Genomic DNA, 24,710 nt, shown 5'->3' on the forward strand with positions numbered 1-24,710 from the left:
AGTTTCCTTTTGTGGAATCCTGCTTATTATAAAGGATCATGGAATATTCCTTATAATAAGTAAATGGGAAAAAAAGAAATGGACAAAGCTAAGTAACTCATAAGTTAGGATGACACGTTCAAAAGCACAACTTTTTAATTAAAAACAAAATATAGACTTTCAAATATCCCTAAGTGTCATAACAGATTCTGGCTACTTCTTAACAATGAAAAGCTAACAAATCAAGCAAGAGGACTACAATGGCAGCCTGATAAAGAAAATTAAATTCCTTTGATTTATGATCCTGCCATCACTTAACTTCCTTTAGCCTTAGTTTTCCCATCTGAAAAATGGTAATGCTGGTCAAAACAAAACAAAACAAAACAAAACAACAATCTTCCCCTCATAGCATTATTATAAAATGGTAAGGATGTTATATGTCAAATGCTTTGCAAATTATAAAGTCCATTATGTAGATTTCATTATCAATGACATCAAATCATAGTATTAATGATCATTAATAATTACTAGTCATACTACTATTGAAATAATATGATTTTGGTATCACTTATTGAAATTAGTTAATGATTATAATTAATATAATTAACACAATTATATTTATAATAAAATCCAAAATTTATAATAAAATCCAAAAACTCAGATCCAAATTTCATTTTACAGTAGTAAAAATTTCAGATTTAAAGATCACTTAATAAGAAGTACAAGGCAAAGTTCAACCTCTCTTTATAAGCTCAGTTTCAAGTTATAGTTAAAAAAAAAAAAAGAAAGAAAGAAACATCACACCAGATGAATTTTTAAGGAAGTATATTTAGGTGCTTGAGAAATCAATAAGTTTTTAAAGTTAAATCACAGAATAGAGGGAAAGAAAATACCCTAGCCTTGTGGAGAGCAGCTACTAAGAAAAGCAGATTTACAAACCTGTTCCATATCTTGACAGAATCAGCAGCTGCTGAAAGGACAGCAATATTGTCAGAACTAAATGACAAGGTACGGACATCACTGCGATGGCCCCCGATGGTGATCCTGGCTGTCCTGATGGGCTGTGGGGCAGGAGTGGATGGATTTAGTGTATATATTTCCACTAAGTTATTTTGCAGTAGGAAGACTGCTTTCAAGCCTCCATGTGGAGAATGAATCAAGTCAAAGGACCTGTGTGAGATAAAAATATTATCAAAATGGATCCAGCCATAAAATTTCTACACAGAGATGTCCTCTTCTCAATGTTCAGAAAATTCTGACCAATCTGGATGGACAACACATCAATGAAACGGTCAACTATAAACCATTTTGCAGATTCAAAAATGTCATGTCTGCACAATCTAGCAAAGAACAACATTTTATAGCATGTAACCAATTTACTTTTTTTTGCTACAAAAGAGGAATCAGGATAAACTACTACTAAGTGAAGCAAAGATGAAAAGCCACAAAGATAGAGCAGTGTGGTCAAAGAAAAAAGATTTATTTTACAAAGATTCACTAGCCTAAATCAAGAATCACTATTTATATTTAGTTCAAGGTAAGAACACTGTTTTTTGGTTCTAGTTTGGTTTTTGGGGGGAAAAAGTGAAGAATGGAGAAAGGCTAGGTTCCACTCTGTACAATGTTGAATTCAATAACATCTGTTAAACATTTAGAATGTAATATGCTAGGTGCTAGTGTAAATACAATATTTAGATAAGAGAAAGTCATTAACTTCATAAAACTTATACTCTAGCAGTGGGAAAAGACATTCATAGATAACTATAACACAAAACAACACATGATAGATACAGTATACATAAAACCAAACTTCTTTGTGAGGTATGCAAGGGGAATATAATAGTATCAAATTACTGACTATAGGGATGAGGGTGAATTTCACAGAGAATTCTCTAGCAAGAAAGCTGGGCTATGACTAAAAAAAACACCCTGATTCTTTTGGATCAAATAATAATTTAACTGTAAAGATCTATCTGAGAGCCAATAACATATTTACTTACTTGATCTTGGCTGAAGCTTTGATGTTAGCTACCCGCTGGATCTCATCTTGCAAAGACATACTGACTTCAATATCCTCTTGTTCCCCTTCACCAGAACTTAATCTAGGAAAAAAAAATGCTGAAATTCACTTTTTAAAAATAAACTGACTTCTACATTTCTCAAAGTATCCTTCATTAAAAAAAATCCCAGCGTGGCGTAATAATACCAGAAACAAGTGCTTTTTTATTCACATAATTAAGAATTTCTTAAGAAAAAAAAAAAAAAGAATTTCTTTTGACAATGGAACTCAAGGGAAAGTGACTAAATATAGGTCCGTGCTATAGACAGACAAGTAAAACATGCCAGAAAGGAATAGAGAGGAATAGTTCTTGTATATCTGTCCATTCTACAAAGACCAAAAAAAAAAAAAAAATGGACATTAAAGCAGATCAAATTAAAATGAGATCTTGAGGAAATGAAATATCCTTTAGTTTTATAAGAAAAGTAACAATGGAAGAGCAGCTTGTATATTATTGTATTGATAATATAAGGAATGATTCAGTAGGAACTACAAAAGTCCATTAAGAAAGAAAAAAGATTATGTATAATGTGCATGTCTTAACTTTTCAATGGGTGGGAAAGAAAAAGAATTTGGAATTAAATTTTTTTTTTTTAATTTTAAAAGAAAAAGAATGAGTTGTTATAGAAGGCTAATTAAAAATGATTTGTGTAATATAAAGGACTGCTTGCCATCTAGGGGAGGGGGTGGAGGGAGGGAGGGGAAAAAAAAATCGGAACAGAAATGAGTGTCAATATAATGTAATTATTAAATAAAAAATTTAATAAAAAAAAAATGATTTGTGTAATACTTTCAGAAACTGATATGTAAGGCTGCATTAGCCCATTAACCTAAGGAACCTTAATCATATATAGTTATCTTACCAACTTTTAAGAAGTAGCCAAAGACAACCTCCTTCCATTAAGGTTTCCATTCCCTAAGGAAAACTTATTACCCAGTAAAAGCTAAGATACTTGTATGCAGGATTTCAGGTAAAAGTAATATAAGAAAAAGATATCTAAAGACAACCTAGTTTATGCCATTAATTACTGCTTTTAAAAAAGGGGGGGAAGGGAGGAATCTCATTCCTCTAAAAGTCATTTTAATTTTCCCACCATTAAAATACAGATTATGCCATACATTTGTAGTTGAAATAAGCTGACAGAACTTACTTAGCTTTTTTCCTGGCTTTCTTAATTTTTTTATCCATTTTCTTCTGAATTTCCTCTTTGGAAAGAATACAAAAAACTTCCAAAATTGAATCAGTTCCCTGCAAGAGGCAAACAGATTGATATCACTCCACCAACTAGGAATAATCCTGAAGTTTATCTTATCTATGATCTAGTCTCAATCTAACTCTTCTTCTGTTAGGAGCAAAGACTGTTAAATATGGAATCAGAGGAGTTGGCTTCAAATTCTGGTTCTGCTACTTACTCTGTTATAACCTTGGGCCAAATATTCAATCTTATTTAAATGAGACTAGACTAAATGACATTTTATCTTATGGATCTGAAGCATTAAAGGAGTTACAACGCTACTAAAGCACCATGTACACAGATAATTCTGACTTTACATTAATGGGACCGTTTTGCAGTCCTCTATAAAATGCAATTTTTATATGCTGTGAATTTGTCCACAGAAGAAGAGAGGGGAGGGAGGGAGAAAGGGGTTGTCCTCTGAAGGGAAAGGGCCACCACATAGTTCAAGGATATATGAAGCCTGGGGTCAGAGAAGTGAGAGCAGGAAGAAAAGGGACACATGGGAGCTGGGGCCAATCATGTGGTAACCTGGCCAAAATTAAGAGGAAGAGCATGTGGGGAACAGACATGGACAGACAGGAAAAGACAAGTGATACAAGGGGGCTGGAGAAAGACACATAGTGCCCAAGCATGGACAGATGGATTGCAGAACACACGGACAAGTAGGAAAAGGAGGACATAAGTATCCTCTCTCAGCCTCAGAAAATTAAGGCAAGTTCCTAATCCATACCAGTGGTCTTTTCTTACATTCAATTCTTCTGCTTTCACTTTGGGTGGAGTAAGGGGAGTGAGGGTTTAGGTTTTATTACTGTTTTTTATTTATTGATTGATTGGCATTTTATTTTAAGAGAGCGTGGTACCACTGGATAGGGGGCTTTGGGAGAGAGGTTATTTAGAATGAGGATTTCTTTCAGAATTCTTTATGTAAAGTCAAATTTGCATCAATAAGCATCAGTATATTAGGTTGAGACAGGGACGAATAAAAACAGATGGGGATTCATTTGTTTAATGACACTTCTAACTCTGAATTTACCTACAGATAAATTCCTGCAATTTTTTGGTACCTAAATTAACTCATTTATAAAACAGGGCTAAATTTTAAACAATAACAACAATGTTACCCATAACAAAGTAGGGATCTTAAAATGTAAATGTCTAGATGATACCATGAAATGTATCAATAGGATCCATGAAAAAATGTTATTTCACATTTTATAAGAAAGGATTTATTTATTCTCCACTGGTTGTTACTTACATGACAAGCAAGAATCCTGCCAGTCCGATCAACAGCAAGATTTACAACTCGATCTCTTCCTTCCCGCATTATGGAACCAGCTTTGTTACATGAAAGAATACGCTATAAAGGAAACGAGAAAAATTAGTGGTGAAAGGCAGGCTCTGCTACATCTCTGGGAAGAAAAATAAATAGTAAGGAGGATGACTACCATTCTCTAAAAGTGGCACATGTACATCCCCAAACTCTACTGTCCTTCCTTCTCTAACACATCAGATTCAAAAAAGACATAATTTTAAGAATGGATCATTACATCTTCAGGGTCTTCATCTGCTCCAGGGTCCCCAGTCTCTGTTGCATGATTCTCCTGCATCTCAAGTGAAGATCCTCTGCTCTTCTTTGAATTGGGTTCATCCAGGTCTTTCATCTATTCATTAAATGCAAAGAGAAAGACAAAAGACATTATAGAAAAGGCTGCTGTCTTTTCCCTGATGACATGGATGACTCCCGTCCTAAAAGCTCATCAGACAACACCGGCAGCTTGCATTCATGGCCTGGACCTCTCCAAATGCACAACAATCTTGTCGAAATACCACCATCAGCCATGAGTCTGCAAACCCCCATGCTGCCCAAGTTCACAGTACTGAAAGAGACATTCTTGTCTCCACCTCCCTCTGCAGCAGATGTGGAGCCCCTCATACTGAACCTCAACTGAATGAGTACACATTATGCTAAGGACAAGGAGAATGCTTTGGGGACCAGCAGATAATTGCAACAAGCATCTGGACAGGATAAGAGATGTTAAAGGAGTTAACTTCAAAAAAAAAAAAAAAAAAACTGATGAGAATCTTCAGCAGAAGTAGTTTTTGAAGCAATAAACATTAGTATACTAGGTCTTCCAAATGGGGAAACCTGAACCAGCTAGGGTTGAAGGAGAGAGAAGAACTCAGAAGGAATTTTGGACCAAGTCACAGGGATATGGGACAAGAAAGAGAGTTTATAAACTACAGTACAGAAGGAAGAGTAGCTAAGGCTTTGGTCTTAAGAGTGAAACTTTAATCTGCAAAATACCAAGAAACTTATTGTTTCCATGATAAGGAAAATGTGGTCAAATAATTACCTCCTCTATGTAAGTGATGTTCCAAGCCCTCAGCTCACTGTCTGCAGCTCCAGTGATGAGACGTTTTTCTTCAGACACTAAAGCCAGTCCCCAAACCTGAATAGACAGGAGACGAAGAGCATGACTTTTAGAAATTGCATTTGTTACAATATCTCTTATGGTTTACAATTTGTTACAATATATTGGTACGGGTACTCTAAAGTTAGTCTCTTTGGGGTTTTTGTGCTTTCAATAGGAGTCCTTAGGAGCGCAGCTAAAAGTAACTTGCCTCCTCCCTAGGGGAGAAAAATCTAATCTAACAAGTAAGGAAGTACATTGGAAAGAAAATAATCAGGAGCCCTATGCTCCACTATAAGAAGCAGTGTGACCTGGGCCAATTTATAGTTCTGAGGGCTTCAAAGACCTATTCCATAACATGAGAAAGTTGGACTTCATGATTTTAAAGATAATCCATTCCAGTATCTGTGGTCTTTACAGAAATAACTTTTTTCAGTCCTAGAATCTATCAACAAATATTAAAGGATTTCTCTAGGCAAGAGATCATTGCCTTGGCAAGAATCATTATCAGAAATTATGGGAGAGAAGGAAAGAACAAGAAGAACATGTAAAAGGATTTTGCAACGAAGAGAATGGTAGAGTTCATATCAAATGACTTCAATTCTTTTGGTGAAGTACAAGGCAAAGTCTTCAGCTAAGAGAGTGCAGGAGAGGCAAGGGCTTAAAGGCAGGTAAAGACTGGAAAAGCTTCTATGAAGAGCAAGATAAGGAATCAATTAGAGAGGAATCAATTTAGTGAGGGTTCAGCTGAACTTAGATAACATGAACTTTTAATAGACCTGATATAAAAGTTATGAGATTTTCCCACATTCATTAACTGGCTTGAAAATAGGAGTGAAGGAGCTAGGTGGGTGGGGTAATTCCGAGTTGGTCTGGCAAGAGAAGAACAGCAAGAGAGCAAGGGATTCAAAAGCAGAGAGTGATGTAGCATTGAGACAGCTAAGTGAATTCAAATAGGGGCAAGGATCTGAGAAAGTCATTGACGGGAAGAGGAAGAGAAGGTTTTGCTGAGACTGAAGAACATTAGTGGGAGGAATGAAGGACAGAGAGAGGAAAAATAAAGGAACTTAAGTTAGAATTAGAAAGGGCAATATCTTTTCTAATTGGATAAGCAGAATATGGGAAAAATAAGGGCAAGATCTAGTATGTGAATGGACGAGTGTAAGGGCAGGAGATGGGGAGGAGAAGAAGAACATGTAAAAGGATTTTGGAACGAAGAGAATGGTAGAGTTCATATCAAATGACTTCAATTCTTTTGGTGAAGTACAAGGCAAAGTCTTCAGCTAAGAGAGTGCAGGAGAGGCAAGGGCTTAAAGGCAGGTAAAGACTGGAAAAGCTTCTATAAAGAGCAAGATAAGGAATCAATTAAAGAGGAATCAATTTAGTGAGGGTTCAGCAGAACTTAGGTAACATGAACTTTTAATAGAACTGATATAAAAGTTATGAGAAAAGAAAGGAAAATGACCTGGGTTAGGAAGACTACAACTACTTTATTTTGATTAGGTAGAATAACTTGGTGTCTAGCTTCTCATTCCTAAATTTATTCCTTGTATATTAACATCAATTTTTAACAAATGTTCTTTCTTTGCACCTTCATCATACACTGCACATAATACAAATGTTCATAAATATTTCTGCACAGTCTCTAGATTTCCTATAGGAACAGTGATAATGGTGATGGAGTGATGGCTCCAAAGACTCAAGCAATTCTTTTTTCTCCACTTCTTTGACCAACTTTTACCAGGCCCTCCTTGGAGGGAAAGTTCCCGGGAAAACAGATACCAAGGATAAGCACCCTATTCTCACCATGATTTACTTAGTACAGCTAAAAAGTCAGAGAGCATATGGTAAACAATATAAGGGCTGCATCCTTCCCCATCCTTCCCCAATAACCTATCTTCAAATAGAAGTTACCTCAGTTCGGTGTCCAACCATTGTTTTGAAGCAATGCTGTGTATCAAGGTCCCACCATTTCACCATGGTATCTTTGCCACTGAAAATAAAAAATGAAAGCTCATTGTACAACAATGTTATATTAAATGGAAAATCAGTGACCCAGCCATTGTTTTTACAAAGAATCAATCCACAGCAGGCCTCGCACAATCCAGTAATACGATAAGGCAGGGCTTCTTAGCCTTTTTCCACTCACAACCTTCTTTCCACCTGAGAAACTTTTATGCACCCTATCTCGAATCTGAGCTGAGTGAATCGTGAGCATTCACGCAAATGCAGCACAAAGTATTATTACTGTGTGTGCAGGATCAAGGCTGCAATGAAGTTGCACAAAGCAACATGGGCAAGCACTGCCAGAAATATTTCAGATTCATTATGCGATTGATTTTTAATTTGTGGTCATTGTATTCAGAAACTTTTTACTGTTGCCAAATTTTTTGTGACTCCCACATTCAGTTACACAACCCCATCTGGGATCACCATAGTTTAGGAAGCTTTGGTAGGAGAATCTAAAATTCAAAATAATCAAGTTATAGAAGACATGGGGAAAAAAAGATCTTAAAAAAAAAAAAAAATCTATAGTGGGGGAAAGAGGAAGAACCAGACCTGAAAGCTTCCACTATAAAATAAGAAGAAATCTTGGAATACCATATTTTAAAAAGTAAAAGAAAAAGGTTCACAGTCTAACTTACCCTGAAAAGCTGAGTATAATATTATAGGGGGAGAAATGGGACTTTAGTGGAGTAAAGGACTTTCAAAATCTTTCTGATGAAAAAACCAAAGGTAAGTAGTTACTATGAAATACAAACTCAAGTTCAGAGAAACATAGAAAGGTAACTTGACCTGAACCGTAGAAGGAGCTGTAGGATGATAAAGAACTAGCATTCTAATAGAGTGAAAAGAAACAATTGTTTACCTTGATGTTCTTAAAGAGTAATGAGAAAGTTAAAGAAGAAAAACATAGCTCCTGTTTTAAGGATATGAAGAGAGGAGAAAAGGAAGAATAAAAGAACACACTGACGGTGAAAAATGGAAGGAGAAGGTAGAACTTGCTATTCTTGTAATCAAGGTACATGGTCTATAAATATGGAAAGGGAATTGGGCATCAGATAATCTTTTTATTTGAAAAGGATCAAGGAGCATTAAACACACATGTGCATGCACACACACACGTGCACATACAGAGTTAAGAGTAGAAATACATCAAACTCAACAGCTAATACATTTTAGTTATGCTGGTGAGGTTTAAGAATATTAGGGAGGAAATATCTGCAAGCTAAACAAATTTCCTGATCCTAAGTGGGGAATTTAAAAGGAGTCAAAAAGAAAAAACAAAGAACTACAATCTAGGGGAATAAATAATTACATTTAAGACAACTAAGAAATAAACTATATTACAAGAAGATAATAGGATCTATATGAACAAAAATATTTATAGCAGCTCTTTTTGTGATAGCAAAAAACTGGAAACTGGAAATTGGGGATATGCTCTGCAATTTGGGAATGGTTGAGTAAGTTGTGGCATATCATTGTGATGGAATACTACTGTGTTATAAGAAATGACAAAGGGGGTGCTTCCAGAAAAAACACAAGACTTATATGAACTGATACAAAGTAAAGTGAGAAGAACTGGGAGATCACTGTGTACTGGCAGCATTCCCACAAATGTTGCATTCATGCAATGTTGAAATGATGATCAACTGTGAAAGACTTGAGGTGATGGATAAAAGGTGCAGAAAGAGATACATTTCTAGACTTGGCCACTACATGGATACATTTTGTTGGGCTATAGTTTTTTGTTACAACAGGTTTTTTTTTTTTCCTTCCTTCCTTTTTCTCAGTTTTTAACTGAGTAAGGAGAGAGAACAGGTCAGCAATAATAATGCCCTAAAAAAGAGAGCCAGTATAATTTTCTAAAACATACAAAGTACAAAAATATTAGCAAGACACAATTGTGAAAATAACATGCAGAATTATACATGCAAGAATATACACAGAGATACAAACAGTATTAAATGAAGGTCCATGGTTTCATATAGCATACTGTTCTATTGTGTATACAAAACTGTTTTTTGCTGTTTTAAAGTCAAATTTTTTTTTTTTTAAATTTCTTGATGATACTAAAAAAGATAACATTAACATCTAATTTTTTGCTGTCCTCTAAGGACCTTTCCATCTGCACTGGAGCTAAATCCTTTTGTATATATTTGCCCTATTAAATTTTGAACTCCTTTGAAACAAGCACCATTTTGTATCATTTTTTAATTTGCATCTTCAGTACTTAGTATACTTCTTTTCACATAATAAGTTAATAATTGTCTTCATTTGTTAATTCATTCATTCATTTATTCCTGAGCAGTACCCATGAAAGAAGTGAAGTAAGGAAGGCCATGTAGGTTAATTATTAGATCTTTACCTGCTAATCAGCAGATTTTTTTCTCGTAAGAACAGTGTCTGTGTGATGGCATCCTTGTGTCCCTTCAGACGGTAAAGGCCACTTTCATTGATGACATCCCACACAATAACATCAGTGTCCTTTGAAGAGAACAAATATGGCAAAAATAAGATCATGTCATCCAGCAAAAGACCAGCCATACATGCACTGTTGTTCTTATCTAACTCAGGTTTGATTCATGCTATCCTGCTTTTCTAATTCTGTACAAAGAAGCTACCTTGGAAGGTTTAAAAACATCAAATGAAACAGAATCGCTCTGGGAAACTCATTTCCAAATCTTACTCATGTTAATTCCACTCTAGGCAATTGTAGTTTTGTACTACTGAGTGTCTAAAGCCTCATACAAAAACTTATTTTAAAAATCTGTATAAAAAACAAATAAATAAATACAAATAAAACAAAAATCTGTTTGAATATATAACCCATTTTAAAATTTTATCCAAGCCTCAGCCCATGCCCACTCATTTCCCCAGAATTCCTACATTTCCTACCTTGGAGCCAGACACCAGTCTGCCCCCCAGCTGATCATAATTCAGGGCAGTGACAGCTGCCTTGTGTCCATTGAAAGTAATATTCCCTTCACCACTCAAAAGACTGAAGATACGGATAGAACCATCCTCATAGCCAACAGATAAGTGCAATCCATCTGGTGAGGGACATAAACAAGTAACTTCATGTTTAAGTCCCTGAAGGATAAGAATCTGAAATCACAAAAAACAAAATCACTGAAACATGAGTCATGCTCCAAAGCTTTCCTTTTTGGCAAAGGTGAGGAGATATTTGCATACTTTATATCAATAATATTAGTTTTCCAAATCATATTTATAAATAGTAATCACATACTGAGTCTTTTGAGGTAGGAATCATTAGCCCCTCTGGGCAAGTGAAATGAAGGTACAAAAAGAAGTAGGATGACTTATCAAAATAACATAAAATAAGTCTTCCAGACATGGGTAATGAATCACCAAACTTACTTCATGCAAATGATAGCAATAAAATTTTTAATTTGGACTTAAGGGTTTAAAGTATTATTTTCAGAAGAACCAATTTTCAGGATATCAGAATTATTTCCAGATTCCATCTAAAAGGGATTTAGTTTCTTCAGATATATTAGGCATGTAACTGGGGAAAGACGGAGGAAGGTGTAGGCAACCAATTTGCTTATTCCTTATTCTATCATGCCTTCCTCTCTCTGGGCTTCACTTTCCTTATCCTTAAAAAGGGAATCAAAACTACAAGATCTTTTCCAGCCTTTTTCTGACTCTAAATCCTATGATACTCTCCTCCTCAATGTAAGAAAACACTTCAGTTCTTATCCTACAATTTGTTGACAAGCTCTAAGAACTAAAATGCCAAGGCAAAGATCAGGCATAAAGTTAGCAGACCCATTACTTCTAGGCACCACAAAAATATTAAAGAGCACTCCCTGGGATTGTGGTAATGTGTGCAGCCATGGTGTGGACCTGATATTAAGCTGTCTGTTCCCAAAGAAGAAGGGATCCCTGCTACATGAGGATGAGAGTAATCAAGCATCCTCCTCATCCCTCCCTCCCCCTTTTCCTAATATAAACTTTGAAGTCACTAGTGGATGGCTCTATTACCTTCTCTCCTTTCCGTGTATCCCAGATGAAGACATGCTCACAGGCTGGCACTGCCACGTAGCGCCCCTTCTCACCACGCAAAGTTACAAAGACAATGTTGCCCTTTTGGCTGCCAATCAATCCAAAGACAGCACTGGCAGCATAACGTAGGTACTGCTTGGTGAGCCCCATGGCACACCATCCAATTCCACAGGAAGCAAATTAACTGTAAGCAAATAAATAAGTCAAATCTAAAAGATTCCCTGGAATCTAAAAAAGTCACATGGCTGACAATCAAAAATATGTACCTTTTTTTTGTTACACTAAACTACTACTTTTAACATGAAGTAATACACATTACCTATGTTTGGTCTTCTTTTTCTATCTATTCTTGACTAATGTTCTGAAACAAAACTAGTTATGTTACATTATAACTAATCTGTGACATTCCAATTGCTCGTGGCTAGGCCAAGCTAATAAAAATGACAATTCTGCCTAAATTGGTCTACTTAATCAGTGCCACCAATCAAACTGCCAAAGCAATATTTTATGGAACTAGAAAAAATTATAAAAAATTCATCTGAAAGAACAAAAGGTCAAGAATGTCAAGGGAATTAATGAAAAAAAAATACAATGGATGATGGCTTATTAGTACCAAATTTAAAACTATATTATAAAGCGACAGTCATCAAAACCATTTGATACTGGCTAAGAAATAAAGTGGTGGAGGAATTAATGACCAAAGAAGAACGAGAGAGCATTATGAAAAGTAAAATGAACAACTTTGATTACATAAAATTAAAAAGTTTTTGTTCAAACAAAACCAACAGAAACAAGATTAAAAGGGAAATACAGAAGTGGGAAAAAATCTTTACAGCCACTATGTCTAATAAAGGTCTCATTTCTAAAATATATAAAGAGCTGTGTCGAATGTATAAGAATCCACATTATTCCCTAATTGATAAATAGTTAAAGGATATGAACAATTTTCAGATAATGAAATTAAAGCCATCTATAATCATATGAAAAAATGCTCTAAATCCCCATTGATTAGAAAAATAAATTAAAATAACTCTGAGATACCACTTCACACTTTTCAGATTGGCTAAGATAGGAAAAGACAATGATAAATGTTGGAGAGGATGTGGGGAAAATGGGACACTAATGGACTGTTGGTGGAGTTGTGAAATGATTCAACCATTCTGGAGAGCAATCTGGAACTATGCCTAAAGGGCTATCAAACTGTGCATATCCTTTGATCCAGCCTTGCCATTACTGGGTCTGTATTCCAAAGAAATCATAAATGAGGGAAAAGGACTCACATGTGCAAAAATGTTTGTAGCAGTTCTTTTTGTGGTAGCAAAGAAGTTGGAAAACGAATAGATGCCCATCAACTGGGGAATGGCTGAATAAATTGTAATACATGAAGGTAATGGAATGTTCTATAAAAAATTATGAACAGGCTGATTTTAGAAAGGCCTGGATTTACATGAACTGATGCTGAGTGAAATAAGCAAAACCAGGAATATACACCGTACACAATAACAGCAAGAATGTACAATGATAAACTCTGAAAAACTTGGTTCTTCTCAGTGAACCTAAGCAATCCTAATAGACTTTGGACAGAAAAGGACATCTGCATCCAGAAAACAAAAACTAAGGAGACAGAATGTAAATCAACACATGTTATATTTACTTCTTTTTTCTATTTTTTTAAATCTCTGCCATAGGTTTTTTTCCCCCTTTCAACATGAAGCATAAAGCAATGTGTGTTGAAATTAACAATTTTTTTTTTTTTAAAATCTGTCACATTCATGTCTCAACACAGTGGAATAATCAGTCACACTTCTGGTAATTTAACTTTAATGATGCTGAATTTCTCCTCTTATTTACTGCACTCAAGAATCAATTCTAAGGGCCTTCTCATCTCTCCATTTCTCTCTCTTAGTACCTTCTTCTACTTCCACTATTACCATAGTTTAAATGGTTCCCACATAGCCAATTTCTCTATCTAAATTTCTTTGGTCATCATTACACTTCATTATTGACCCTCCTTATTACCTCAAACTCAGTATGTTGAAAGTAAAACTAAGCACCTGTTCCTTAAAATCCTTTCTCTCTGATCCCCTTTCAATTTCTGTTAAGAGTCCCCAACATTCTTCAAATCACTCAGGCTTAAAATCTTAAAGTCTATGTTCTTGACATTCTCTTGTTTCCTGGATGTAATCCACATTCTGGGTTTGAATCTCATCTCTGCCAATCTGGAGCTCTTGAAAACTTGATTCTTCGTTCTCTGCTCTTCTCTCCCTTCAGCTTCCTTCTAGGATCTCATCTAATCATGACTGAAATTTAGTGGGTAATTCAAAAAGGGATGTACTGCTGTCTTTTGCACCCATTTTTTCCCATGTTTCTTTCACTAACTCTCTCATTCTAGATTGACATGGTTGGCTTCCTTGATTCCAGGTTCTTTCTGCTCCAATCCAACAGTCATAAGTAATAATACTTGTTAAATACTACTTTTAATTCCAACATGCCTATACAGATAAACATTAAATGACTGTAAGCTTTCATCTCCAAAGTCTCTACCTGTCTCTAAAGACCATCAGTAAAATAACTCTAATCCAACTAATCAATAGATTTATACTTAACTATGTCTCCATGATTTATCTGGGCTTAGGCTTTCTCACATTTCTTTGACCCTAAAATCCATCATTCCTATCCATGTCCTTATTCAAGTGATGCCCCTTAAAAAAAGATAAAATGCTTCCTCTTTGCTTGCCATCCATTTTCAAAATCCAGATTATTTTATCTCTTCTATGAAGCTTTCCTTGCACTATATTCTGTAGCACAAAATTCAGGCCTGAAACTCTGGTTCAATGAAAGTATCGTGTACATAAGATAAGAAGGCCTACTAGCCTATCTCTGATGCTCACTTAAGTTTTCCTGGGCCTCAATTTCCCAAACTGTATGAAGGAGATTGGTCCTCACACCATATCCCACAATAAACTCCAAATAGTATATACATAACCCTACCTATAAAAGATGGCATCACAAACAAATTAAAGGACCAAGAAAGAAATTACCTTTAGGATCTATGGACAAGAGAAAGAGTCAAAACTAATTAAATAATAGAAAGGATTATACAAGATAAAAAGGGACAATTTTGATTGTATAAAATTAAAAGTTTTTGCACACACAAAAAAAAAATCTGAAGTAATAAAAATCAGAAGGGAAATAGGTAACCAGGGGAAATTATTTGCAATAAGTTTCTACTAAAAGTTTATATGATAAAAGATCTCCCATGACAAATAATAAACTGATTTAAACTATAAAAAAAGAGCAATTCCTCAATAGATATTGATCTCAGATTAAGTAGGGACAATATTTAAAGGAAGAAATCCAAATCAACAATCTTGTGAAAAAAAAAGGTGGGCTAAATCAAAATAATCAACAATAGGAGCCAAAACTGCCAATAATTAGAAAAATGCAAATTAAAGCATTTGGAGGCTCAACTTTACAACTACCACTGGAGGAGGAAAAATGACAAATGTTGAAGGAACAGGTACTCTAGTGAACTTTTGGTGAAACTGTGAATTTGGTGAAGCTTAGAAAGTTACCAAAGTAGGCAAACCCTTTGACCCAACTACACCAGTACAACGCCTTTATCTCAAGAAAATAAATTAAAAAAAGAAAAGGATCTATGCATATGAAAATACCTATAGTAGCTCATTTAGTAATGATCCAAAATCAAAAACAATGGTAAAGTGTCCATTGGAAAATGGTTAAATACATAGTAACATACAAATGTAATGCAATATTACTATACTCTAAGAAGTGATGAAATAATAATTTTAGAAGTAAAGTGAAAGGAGCTTATGACCTCAAGCAAAGCAAAGTGAGTAAAAATAGATCAATTATACAATGATAACATTACAGAGGAAAACAACTTTGAAAACCTATTAATGCAAAGATAAATCGTGAATCCAAAAGATGAAGATGAAACATGACATTCACTCATTGACAGAGAGGGGATGAAAGATGGCTACATTGATTTTTGGACATGGTTAACATGGGAATTTGTTCTGTTGAATTGTGAAGATACATAATGAGGGATGTCCATTTTTTGAAGAGGTTGTTCAATGAAGGGGGTATTGGGTGAGATTAATTTAAAAATATTAATAATAAAGTTATAATACTAAACGAAGGCATTGGCTTTTGAGGTTTCATCAAGCTCCAAGTCTAAGGTCCTTTGGCATACTAGTTGTGTGTCCATGGCCTAGTTCCCTAGTTAAAACTTTGTGAACCTCAGTTTTCTTTTATATAAAATGAGAAGATTACAAGATAATCTTGAGGAATGGTTATGAGGACACTGTGAAACAATATAAAATATATTTAAGGAACCACAAAATTCAAGGTACTATGAATTACCTAATAATGGCAACTTGGTTTTTAAAAGTTTAGTATCCTCTTAGAGGGCAAAAAAAAAGGACACAGCGGCCACGGAGTTAGTCATCATCACCAAATAATTCATCCCACAGAGGCTAACCTGCGGGGGAAGCATCACTTAAAAGTGAGCGGGGCTGGGCCAGGGTCTGCGGAGCCCACCGAATGTGGAGCTTGGCAGGACCCGCCGGGGCAATGCTCTTGCTCTTGCTAGCGGGGCTTCCCGGAATCCAGGAAATGCCAGGGATGGGGGTAGGTAGAGAGGGGGAGGTGATCCACGAGCGTCTCATCACCTCCGACCGGTCCCGGAGGCGGGGGGGCGGGGGGAGTGCGTGTGGCTCGTGGCCGCTGGTGGTGACCCGTCCACACGCGGCCTCAGGAGCCACGGGGCTGAGGGCGGAACGGGGAAGGGTCATTGGAAGAAAATGACCTAAACCACCCCAAATCGAAACCCACATAAGAGTCCACTTACCTCGTGGCTCTGGTCGGAGGGCACCAACCAGCACCAGGAGACTCCCAGGAGTCCGAGGAGCGGAGGAGCTCCAGAAGCTGAAACCCCGGAGCCGCCTCCACGCGGGTTCCCAGACAGCTAGTCCCACCTCTTCCGACCCCATTTCCGTCGGCGCCGGTCTCTCCACGAACCCTGCAGGAAGTGACCTAGAGCGCTGCGCGCTTATTGGTCCGCGCAGCGCAGAGAGGAAGTGGGAGTCTCGGGACTCTGCTTAGGTCGCTGTTTGCTGTCAAGTCTCTATTAATTTCCTCTGTTCTGGGTCGAGCCGGGTCTGGGGGATGCGGCGCAACCCCCCGCTTTCCGAAGCCTGACCCCGTCCCAGTCCCTAGCCCTCCTCCTACTGTCCGAATGGAGAAGCGTAAGCGCGGTGAGAGCCGAGCCCAGGGCTGGGAGGGAGGGCAATGGGACCGAGGGCCGAGTGGCTGACGCGGCGCTTTCTTGCCCGCCGCTTACCTTGGGGTCAAGCCCCTCCCCAGGAGGGTGACAGAGGCCGAGTTAGAGGCGCTGGAGCCACGGAGTACGGGGGTGGGCCGGGCTTGGGGGGCTGAGCTGCCAGGTCCCCTCCGCCCTGTCCCTGGACCCTGGGGTGGAGCTGCTTCTTGGGTCACTGCAAAGGCCTCGGGCTGGGAGATTGGCGGACTTCTAGGAAGACCGAGGAGTTAATGATTTAAAAGCCCAGACTTCCTCCTTAGGATCATGAATGTAGCGTGGGACTGAATCCGCGAGAAAACCGGGCACGTTTACGTGATAAGTAGCGGGGTCAGCACTTGAACTCGGATCCCCCTTTATGTTGTCCTTTCGTTCCTTGAGTGAAAAGATGCTGTTAAGGACTGTTCGGGTTGGTCTCTGGGGCTTCTTTCTGCTTCCACTGCCACCATTCTATTTCAGACCTCTCTTTAGGTTATTATAATAATTTGACAAATTTATTGATCATTTGCTTTATTGGAGGCACAGCTGGGTGCCAGTGGCATAAAAACAAAACAAAAAAATGGATCTCCCATCTCTAGGAAGTCCCAGTTGTTTTGAGGATATGCACAGTCCCTTTGTAGAATTAGAGTTGATAGAAATGTTAGAGATTATCTGTTCTCTTAATACTACAGGGGAGGCAACTGATGCCTAAAGAATCTAAGTATTTGAGCCCAAATCCAGTCATTCAGTCAATAAGAAGATATTAAGTGCTAAGTGGTACCAAAGACAAAAGCAGTCCCTGCTATCACTTATACTCTAATAAGAGAAAAGAGGTATGTTTCAAGATCTACAGAGTAGATGGAAGACTCTGGCAGCTGTACAGTTATAGAAACCTTTCTGCAGATAAGAGTAAGCTGAACTCTAAAGCAAGTCGGGCACTCAAAAAAGTAAAGGGGAGGTGGGGGGGGGAGGGCAGCATTCCAGATGTGTATGTGTGGAACAGCCAGTACAAATCACCGGCTGTAGCGCAGTGTGGTAGATGGATCATAGAGGGCATGGAATGGAAATAAATTAATGATAAGATAGTAGCAATAACTAATCTATATGACACATTTGCCGACTGCTTTATAAATATTTTATTATTTTTATATGAAGTGTAAAAGGAAGATGAGGTTTAAAAAACTTTAAATTTCAAACAGAAGCTGATTGGGTAGAGCAAGTGAAGAGAGGAGAAAAGAGTGGCATTGTCAGATCTATTTTTGGAAAATTATTTTGGCAGCTCTGTTGAGAAAGGATTTAGAGTAAGGGGGGATTTGAAGCAGAAAAACCAGTTAGAAGGCCATTGCTATAGTATAGGCTATAATTCCTTTCCTTGGCCTTCTTAATGCTTTTATAATGGTAATCTTCTTATTTCTCCTATTCTTCCTTGTTTCATTCTTACCAGTACATTTATTTCCTTTATTAACTTTCTAATTTGTTAAAGACACTTTCAATCTTTATATCCTGCAACAGCTAGTATTGTGTCTTGCATATAAGTGCTTAATAAATATTGAAGGAAATTGAGTTGAACCAGTGTAGATGTATCAGTGACAAGATTCCATCCTGTGGAAACGTCCTCCTGCCCATATTAAAAACAGCAAAACTGTACCTTCAGTTAGCCCTAAGACTTAAATCTTTCTGATATTTACTACCTGTGTGAATTTAGACATATCAATTTATCTCCTGGGGCCTCAGCTTCTCATCTGTAAATCATATTTTATACCAGGAAGGAAGCAAAGCAAATAGTATCTAGCCACTAGCTAAATTCACTATAACCACTATCTTATGCCTCTTTTCCTATTTCCTAAATTCCTCACATAATAATTTTTTCTATCCAGGTGATTTGTAGTGTCATCTAATGACTATTTTACTTAAATTTCCATTGTTCTTTACTCAGATGCTTTAAAAAAAATTTTTTTAAATTTTAAACTTGACATATACTAATAAACATGAACATTTTCATGTCCAAAAACAACAGATAAAGTATTATAGAGATAAAGACCTGAATCTCATTGTATAAGACAAATGGGGGAGAAATGTAGAGGGGGAAGCATATTCTTTTTTCCTCCAAAGATAGTAACTAGTTATTAGAATGAAAAATGATGAAATTTGAGCTCATATCATATATGTAACTTGACAACAACCAAAAAAAAGCACAGTGGACCTATCACTATAACTTTATTTCTTCAGAGGTATATACTTCTTTTGTCGTATCTTAAGATTTCCTTAGTACTTTAGTGTTGCCATGTTTATGTAGGAAATACTTACATTGCTTTCAAATAATGATAATTTTTAAAAATCCATGAGATATCATTATTAACTCTTTCTATTAATGAAAAAAAGAACAGGTAGGTGGTATAATATAGAGTCCCAGGTCTGGAGTCAAGAACATTCATTTGTGTGACCATGGGAAAGTGTCACCCAACACTCTTTGCCTTAGTTTCTTAGTCTGTAAAATGAGTTGGAGAAGGAAATGGCAAACCACTCCAATATCTTTGTCAAGAAATCCCAAAATGAAGTCAAGAAGAATTGGACATAACTGAAATGATCAAATAACAACTGATGAAAAAAGGTGAAGGAATTAGAGAAGACATCATAAAATCACTGAATTTAAGAGTTGGACGTTACATTGGGGTCATCTAGGACCATCCATACTTGAAGAGAAATTTTTAAGTTTTGATTCAATTCATCATGGCTTTTTCAAAGCTTTATTATGGGTATGTTGCCTTCTGAACTTTCTCTCATGTCTGCGCATTTTCTTTAAAGGCTTTACTCGAACTTTTTTTTTTCCCTTTTTGGAAGCTTTACTATTACTACACTCTTCTTCCCAACCATCCTGAGAACTTCTCTCCCCCTTTACTTCTCCATTCAGGTCTTCTCAAGTTTCTCTGAATTTATCCCTTTCATCATATTTTATGATAAAATAATATTCTTTTAGATTTATGTAAAATAATTTGTTCACTGTTCCTCATTTTATGGGTATTTCTTTGGTTCTTACTTTGCTACCACAAAGAATTACTATTATAAATTTTTTTTTATGTTATGTGTCAGATGGTATGTATAGTTTAATAGCTTTTGGGAGACAGTTCCAGATTGCTCTCCATAATAGTTGGACCAGTTCACAGGGCTACCAAAAGTGTATTGGTATTCTATCCTCCCATGTCCTTCTGACAATTATTATTTTCCTTTGTTCTTAGACAATCTGATCTTGTGAAGTGGAGATTAAAATTTGTTTTAATTTGCATTCCTTTTATTATTGTTAATATTATTATTAATAATTGTTCATAGTTTACTTTTTTATATGTTCATATATTTTGATCATTTATGTATTAGAGAATGGCTCTTGTTCTGTATTTGAATTCCCTTATATATCTTGAAAATCAGACTTGTGTCAAAAAAATTTGCTGTTCAGATTTTTTTCCCCCTAGTCAAAGAGTTTTTCTTCTCCTTTTAGTTAGTTCAGCTTGTGCTGAATGGGCATCAGGTAGTGATGAAGCTTTAACTACTTCTGTAGTGGTGGTGATGCCATAACCAGCAACTCAATCTCCTTCCTCATTTCTTAGACAGGATCTATCAGTACACCAGTCAAAGTCTGCTTCCTCTAAGGGTCCCAGAGAGAAAGCAAGACATCCAGATAAATCACACAATCCTAATCTAAAAATCTCACCCTTATTTTCCACCTCAAGTAGAAAGGTGGCAGGATTGTGTGTGTTTACACGTTTGGTGGTCAGATTAATTACAAATTAATTAAGCTTGGATAACAAAGGCACTTTCAGGTTGATTAACCTGCTAAAGGACAAATGCTGAGTATGGTGTGAATTGCACTTTCAAGTTGATTAACCTGCTAAAGGACAAATGCTGAGTATGGTGTGAATTTAAGAGTGTTTCAATGGCATGAAGATAGATGTCTTCAGTGGTAGAGACAAGGACAACTGTAGCTGCTACTTCCCAAAGGCAGTCTGGAAGGACTCTAGTAACAGTGTTCAAAGTTTTATTATAGTATCCCACTGGATGAAGTCTTTACCATGTTTCTGTGTTAGTACACCAACTGCATTCCCTCCTTTCTCAGAGTTGAATACATTAAATGAGGGAGAAAAGTTCAAGAGGCTTAAAGTTGGTGGTTATTAAAGGGGTAGATTTCAAAGAATCAAAGAAATTTTGAGCTTCCAGGAAAAAACCAAAGGTATAGAATCCTTTAGGAATTCATAAAGGCTCCGAACAATACCTGAAAAATCAGTGATCCAGAAACGACAATACCATACTAGACCAAGGAAGGCACTGAGCTGATGCTTGTGGGGGGGATGGGAAGAATCTAGTCAAAGGTCAGAGGCAGAGAGGTGATGTCCTGGAATTTTACAGAGGGCAGGGCAAACTGTTTATCCTTAGATATTTATAGTCTCTTATTGCTAAAACATTAAGGCTAGACTTGAATCCTAAACAGAATGTTTTAGGAGGGGAAACAAAGAAAAAGATCTTCAACACTGAAGGAGGACAGAGTCCTTAAAATCTAAAGAGGACAAGCCCTGTTTTAATATCTATGGGAAATGGCATGGTTACTCAGTGAATCCCACCACTGCCACCAATTAATGTTAAACAAATTCCATTATCTTATTCTCTAAATTGTGCTAGCTAGAGCTTCAAAAAGCAGAGACAGGTTTTAGAGATCCACTATCAGTTTAATTAATGACTTTCAAAATGAGGAATGCAAACTGGAAATTCTCCTGGGTATGAGACCTCTCCCTCTTGTAGGAAAATAGAGATTATATACACAAGTCCTAAGTGGGTGGGGGGGGAGGGAAGGTATATTACTGTATAATCATTTTCAGAGTTGTTTACCATGACAAGCCCACAGATGCAGGACAATATGGATGTTCTCCTATCCTGTGGGAACAATTTGTAAGTGATTGTTTCAAATCTAAGGGTCATTACTTGCTTGGGGGAAAAGACTAGAATTCTCCAATCTTTGATTCACTTCACTTAACATACACGGTAGAGCATCATCAGAAACTTATTTATCATTTTAAGCTGCATTGTAAGACTGACTCCCAAGCCAGAAAAGGCAGCTCTGAGACATCTAAATTATTTGTATATTCATTATATATGTCATTTTGATGATTATGAAAATCATAATTTTTCCTGTCTTTTTGCTTCCTTCAGATTGTTCTTCAGATGAACCTTTTTGTTGTTGTTGTTTAAAGTAATGCTTTGATAATTTGGTTTGGAACCAAATTGATTTAGATAATATTATCATTAGGATTATCATTTTTATAATATTTATGTGGCCCAGCTATGCATAATTAATATTTCATGGCTAATGTTTGGGTATGGATTTATTTCTGTAAAGAATATTTTGTGGATGTGATAAGAATGATGATCCAGCATAGTAGATTAACAAAGCACAGGCAGGCAGGTAGGATATCCTAAAGAGAACAGCATCACAAAAATCCACAAATAGGGATAATTTTGTTTCCTTACCTTTGCTTATTCCTTCATTTTTTTCTTAGTACACTTATTGAATGCCTAGTATGCCCCTGCCAGGCAGCATGTTACATAATGAAGATACAAAAAAAAAAAAAAAAAAGCACTTTCCTGCCCTCAAAGCTCACAGTCTAACAAAGAGACATGTGGGTATATATCAACAGCATAAATATCCAGTGAATAAATACAAAATTAAATATAAGCTAGTTTGGGAAGAAGGGCACAGGCAATGTTCACTTTAATTAATTATGGGGCATTTTTGTTTTTTCTACTTTCTCAAGCAGTTCAGACCACTAACTAGAGCTAGAATTTACCATCCCAGCTTTAGGTTCTTAGGAGATCATGTGTCTGAGATAAAAAGAAGAGAAAAGGAAAAGCTGTCTTGGAGTTAGAAGTCTGGACAGAAAAAAAGCTGGAAAAGATTTGTAAGCTGGTAGTAAAAAAGATTGTGTTTATAATAAGATGCTTTGTTTTATATGGTTATATCAAATGACTTTTAAATACCCGTGAAAAGCTATGAAAATGAAAACATAATTTATAGTTCTTGTTATTGATTGGAGGTGGCAGTCATTGTTTTTCATTTATATGATATTTAAATAATTACAACAAACATGCTATTAAGATAACTTTACACTGCAATTTTCTTTCATAATTTCAAGTACTTTTTGAAAGTTTTTCTATATGTTTTTCAAGCTTATAGGAGTTCCATTAAAAGCTAAGTTGCTAAGAAGTTAGAGTCAAGTTTCATACCATGGATCCTTTGGGTGCTCCTTCCCAGTTTGTGGATATTGATACTCTGCCCAGCTGGTTTGAATGGTATGAAGCAGATGAAGTAATTTCCTCAGAAACATTAACTGAAAAATTCCAGGATGAAGTCATCAGATCACCTTTTCCCTTCAGTAAAGAGCTCAGTGGAAAAGTAATTCTTTGGTAAGTTTAATACAGAGGGCTAGGAGTAGTAATTTCATAAGTCTTGAAATAAGATTCAACTCTGGATAGAGAGATTAAATAAAATTACACAGTTATATCTACAGAGATATATTGCAAGGAAAATAGATATTTCAGAAGCAAAAGAAAGAGGTTCATGTGTTTTAATGGTTGTTATTTATGTTACTTCTATACGTATCTTTCCAAGGCAATTACTCTATTCTGCCTTTGAAAATGAGCTGATAGAATCAAGGTGTGATGAGGAAGAGATAAAGTATGTTCCTCTCTTGCCCAATAAATGTATTTTACTTTTATTTTCTTTCACAAAGTTTAATCAGATACATAAAATAATAACCAGAAAATAATAAGGGGAAACATTGAGCACGTGCTCTAAGCCATTTTCTTTTCCTTTTTTTTTTTTTTTTTTTTTTTTTTTGGAGGCATTTCTTGTCAAGTGACTTCATCAGGGTCACACAATTAGAAAGTGTCTGAGGCCACATTTGAACTCAGATCCTATTGACTCTAGGACTGGTGCTTTATCCTCTGTTCCATCTAGCTGACCTAAACCATTTTAGAAGATTAATTCTTTTAATAAGGTACTGAATTTTGAGAGGAAAAATTAATGGAAGAAGAAAATCACTATTTGTAAGCAAAGATGAAGAACAGCACTTAATTCAGTTTTCCAAGATAATTGGTAAACTATTCTGAATGTCTTCTGTTTCCTTAGGAAAGGAGATGTAGCTTTACTAAACTGTACAGCTATAGTCAACACCAGCAATGAAAGTCTCACGGATAAGAATCCAGTGTCAGAAAGCATCTTTATGCTTGCAGGGCCTGACTTGAAAGAAGAACTCCAGAAACTCAAAGGTAAGTCGATTTTTTTTTTCAACCTTCTTGATAAAGAACATTATTTTGCTAAAACAATAAAGCTATTGAATAAAGTGTCCTTCTGAACAGGTAACCCTAAGGCAAGTTTATTTACTTTTCATTTGGCACCAAACTGGGAAAGAGAGATAACAAAATAGATGACAAAATTAAGATTCAAAAAGATTTTTGATGAACTATTACATTAGTTCAGATATAATAAGATACCGTTTCACAGGAATAAATACAAATTCACTGAATCGACATTACAAGTTCATTTAAGAAGTTCTAAGATTTTTAATGAATTTAAAAGCTCAATGTAAGTTAATAGCGTAATATATTTTATGGTCATTTCAATAGGACTT

General features: G+C 36.1%; 2 protein-coding genes across 3 annotated transcripts in view; one reads left to right on the forward strand and one right to left on the reverse strand.

The window, feature by feature from the left end:
* WDR3 (WD repeat domain 3) overlaps positions 1–16,709 on the reverse strand; it is a 30,642-nt gene extending 13,933 nt beyond the window's left edge. The window contains exons 1-11 of the mRNA XM_051992889.1: positions 16,591–16,709; positions 11,697–11,901; positions 10,587–10,796; positions 10,057–10,175; positions 7,602–7,680; positions 5,631–5,726; positions 4,824–4,937; positions 4,532–4,633; positions 3,190–3,287; positions 1,980–2,081; positions 919–1,149 (exon numbers count right to left, since the gene is read on the reverse strand). Coding sequence (XP_051848849.1) covers positions 919–1,149; positions 1,980–2,081; positions 3,190–3,287; positions 4,532–4,633; positions 4,824–4,937; positions 5,631–5,726; positions 7,602–7,680; positions 10,057–10,175; positions 10,587–10,796; positions 11,697–11,867 — 1,322 coding nt within the window. The 5' untranslated portion in view covers positions 11,868–11,901; positions 16,591–16,709. The remainder of the gene's footprint in view (positions 1–918; positions 1,150–1,979; positions 2,082–3,189; positions 3,288–4,531; positions 4,634–4,823; positions 4,938–5,630; positions 5,727–7,601; positions 7,681–10,056; positions 10,176–10,586; positions 10,797–11,696; positions 11,902–16,590) is intronic.
* Positions 16,710–16,796: 87 nt separating this feature from the next.
* GDAP2 (ganglioside induced differentiation associated protein 2) overlaps positions 16,797–24,710 on the forward strand; it is a 59,339-nt gene continuing 51,425 nt past the window's right edge. Inside the window, exons 1-3 of one of the 2 annotated variants that reach the window (XM_051992896.1) lie at positions 16,797–16,996; positions 23,248–23,484; positions 24,209–24,348. In XM_051992896.1, the coding sequence (XP_051848856.1) occupies positions 23,306–23,484; positions 24,209–24,348 (319 nt within the window). In that variant the 5' untranslated portion in view covers positions 16,797–16,996; positions 23,248–23,305. The remainder of the gene's footprint in view (positions 16,997–23,247; positions 23,485–24,208; positions 24,349–24,710) is intronic. The other variant, XM_051992897.1, reaches the window with a different exon arrangement.

The sequence above is a fragment of the Antechinus flavipes genome, chromosome 4, assembly GCF_016432865.1.
Source record: "Antechinus flavipes isolate AdamAnt ecotype Samford, QLD, Australia chromosome 4, AdamAnt_v2, whole genome shotgun sequence".
NCBI classification, from domain to species: Eukaryota; Metazoa; Chordata; class Mammalia; order Dasyuromorphia; family Dasyuridae; genus Antechinus; species Antechinus flavipes.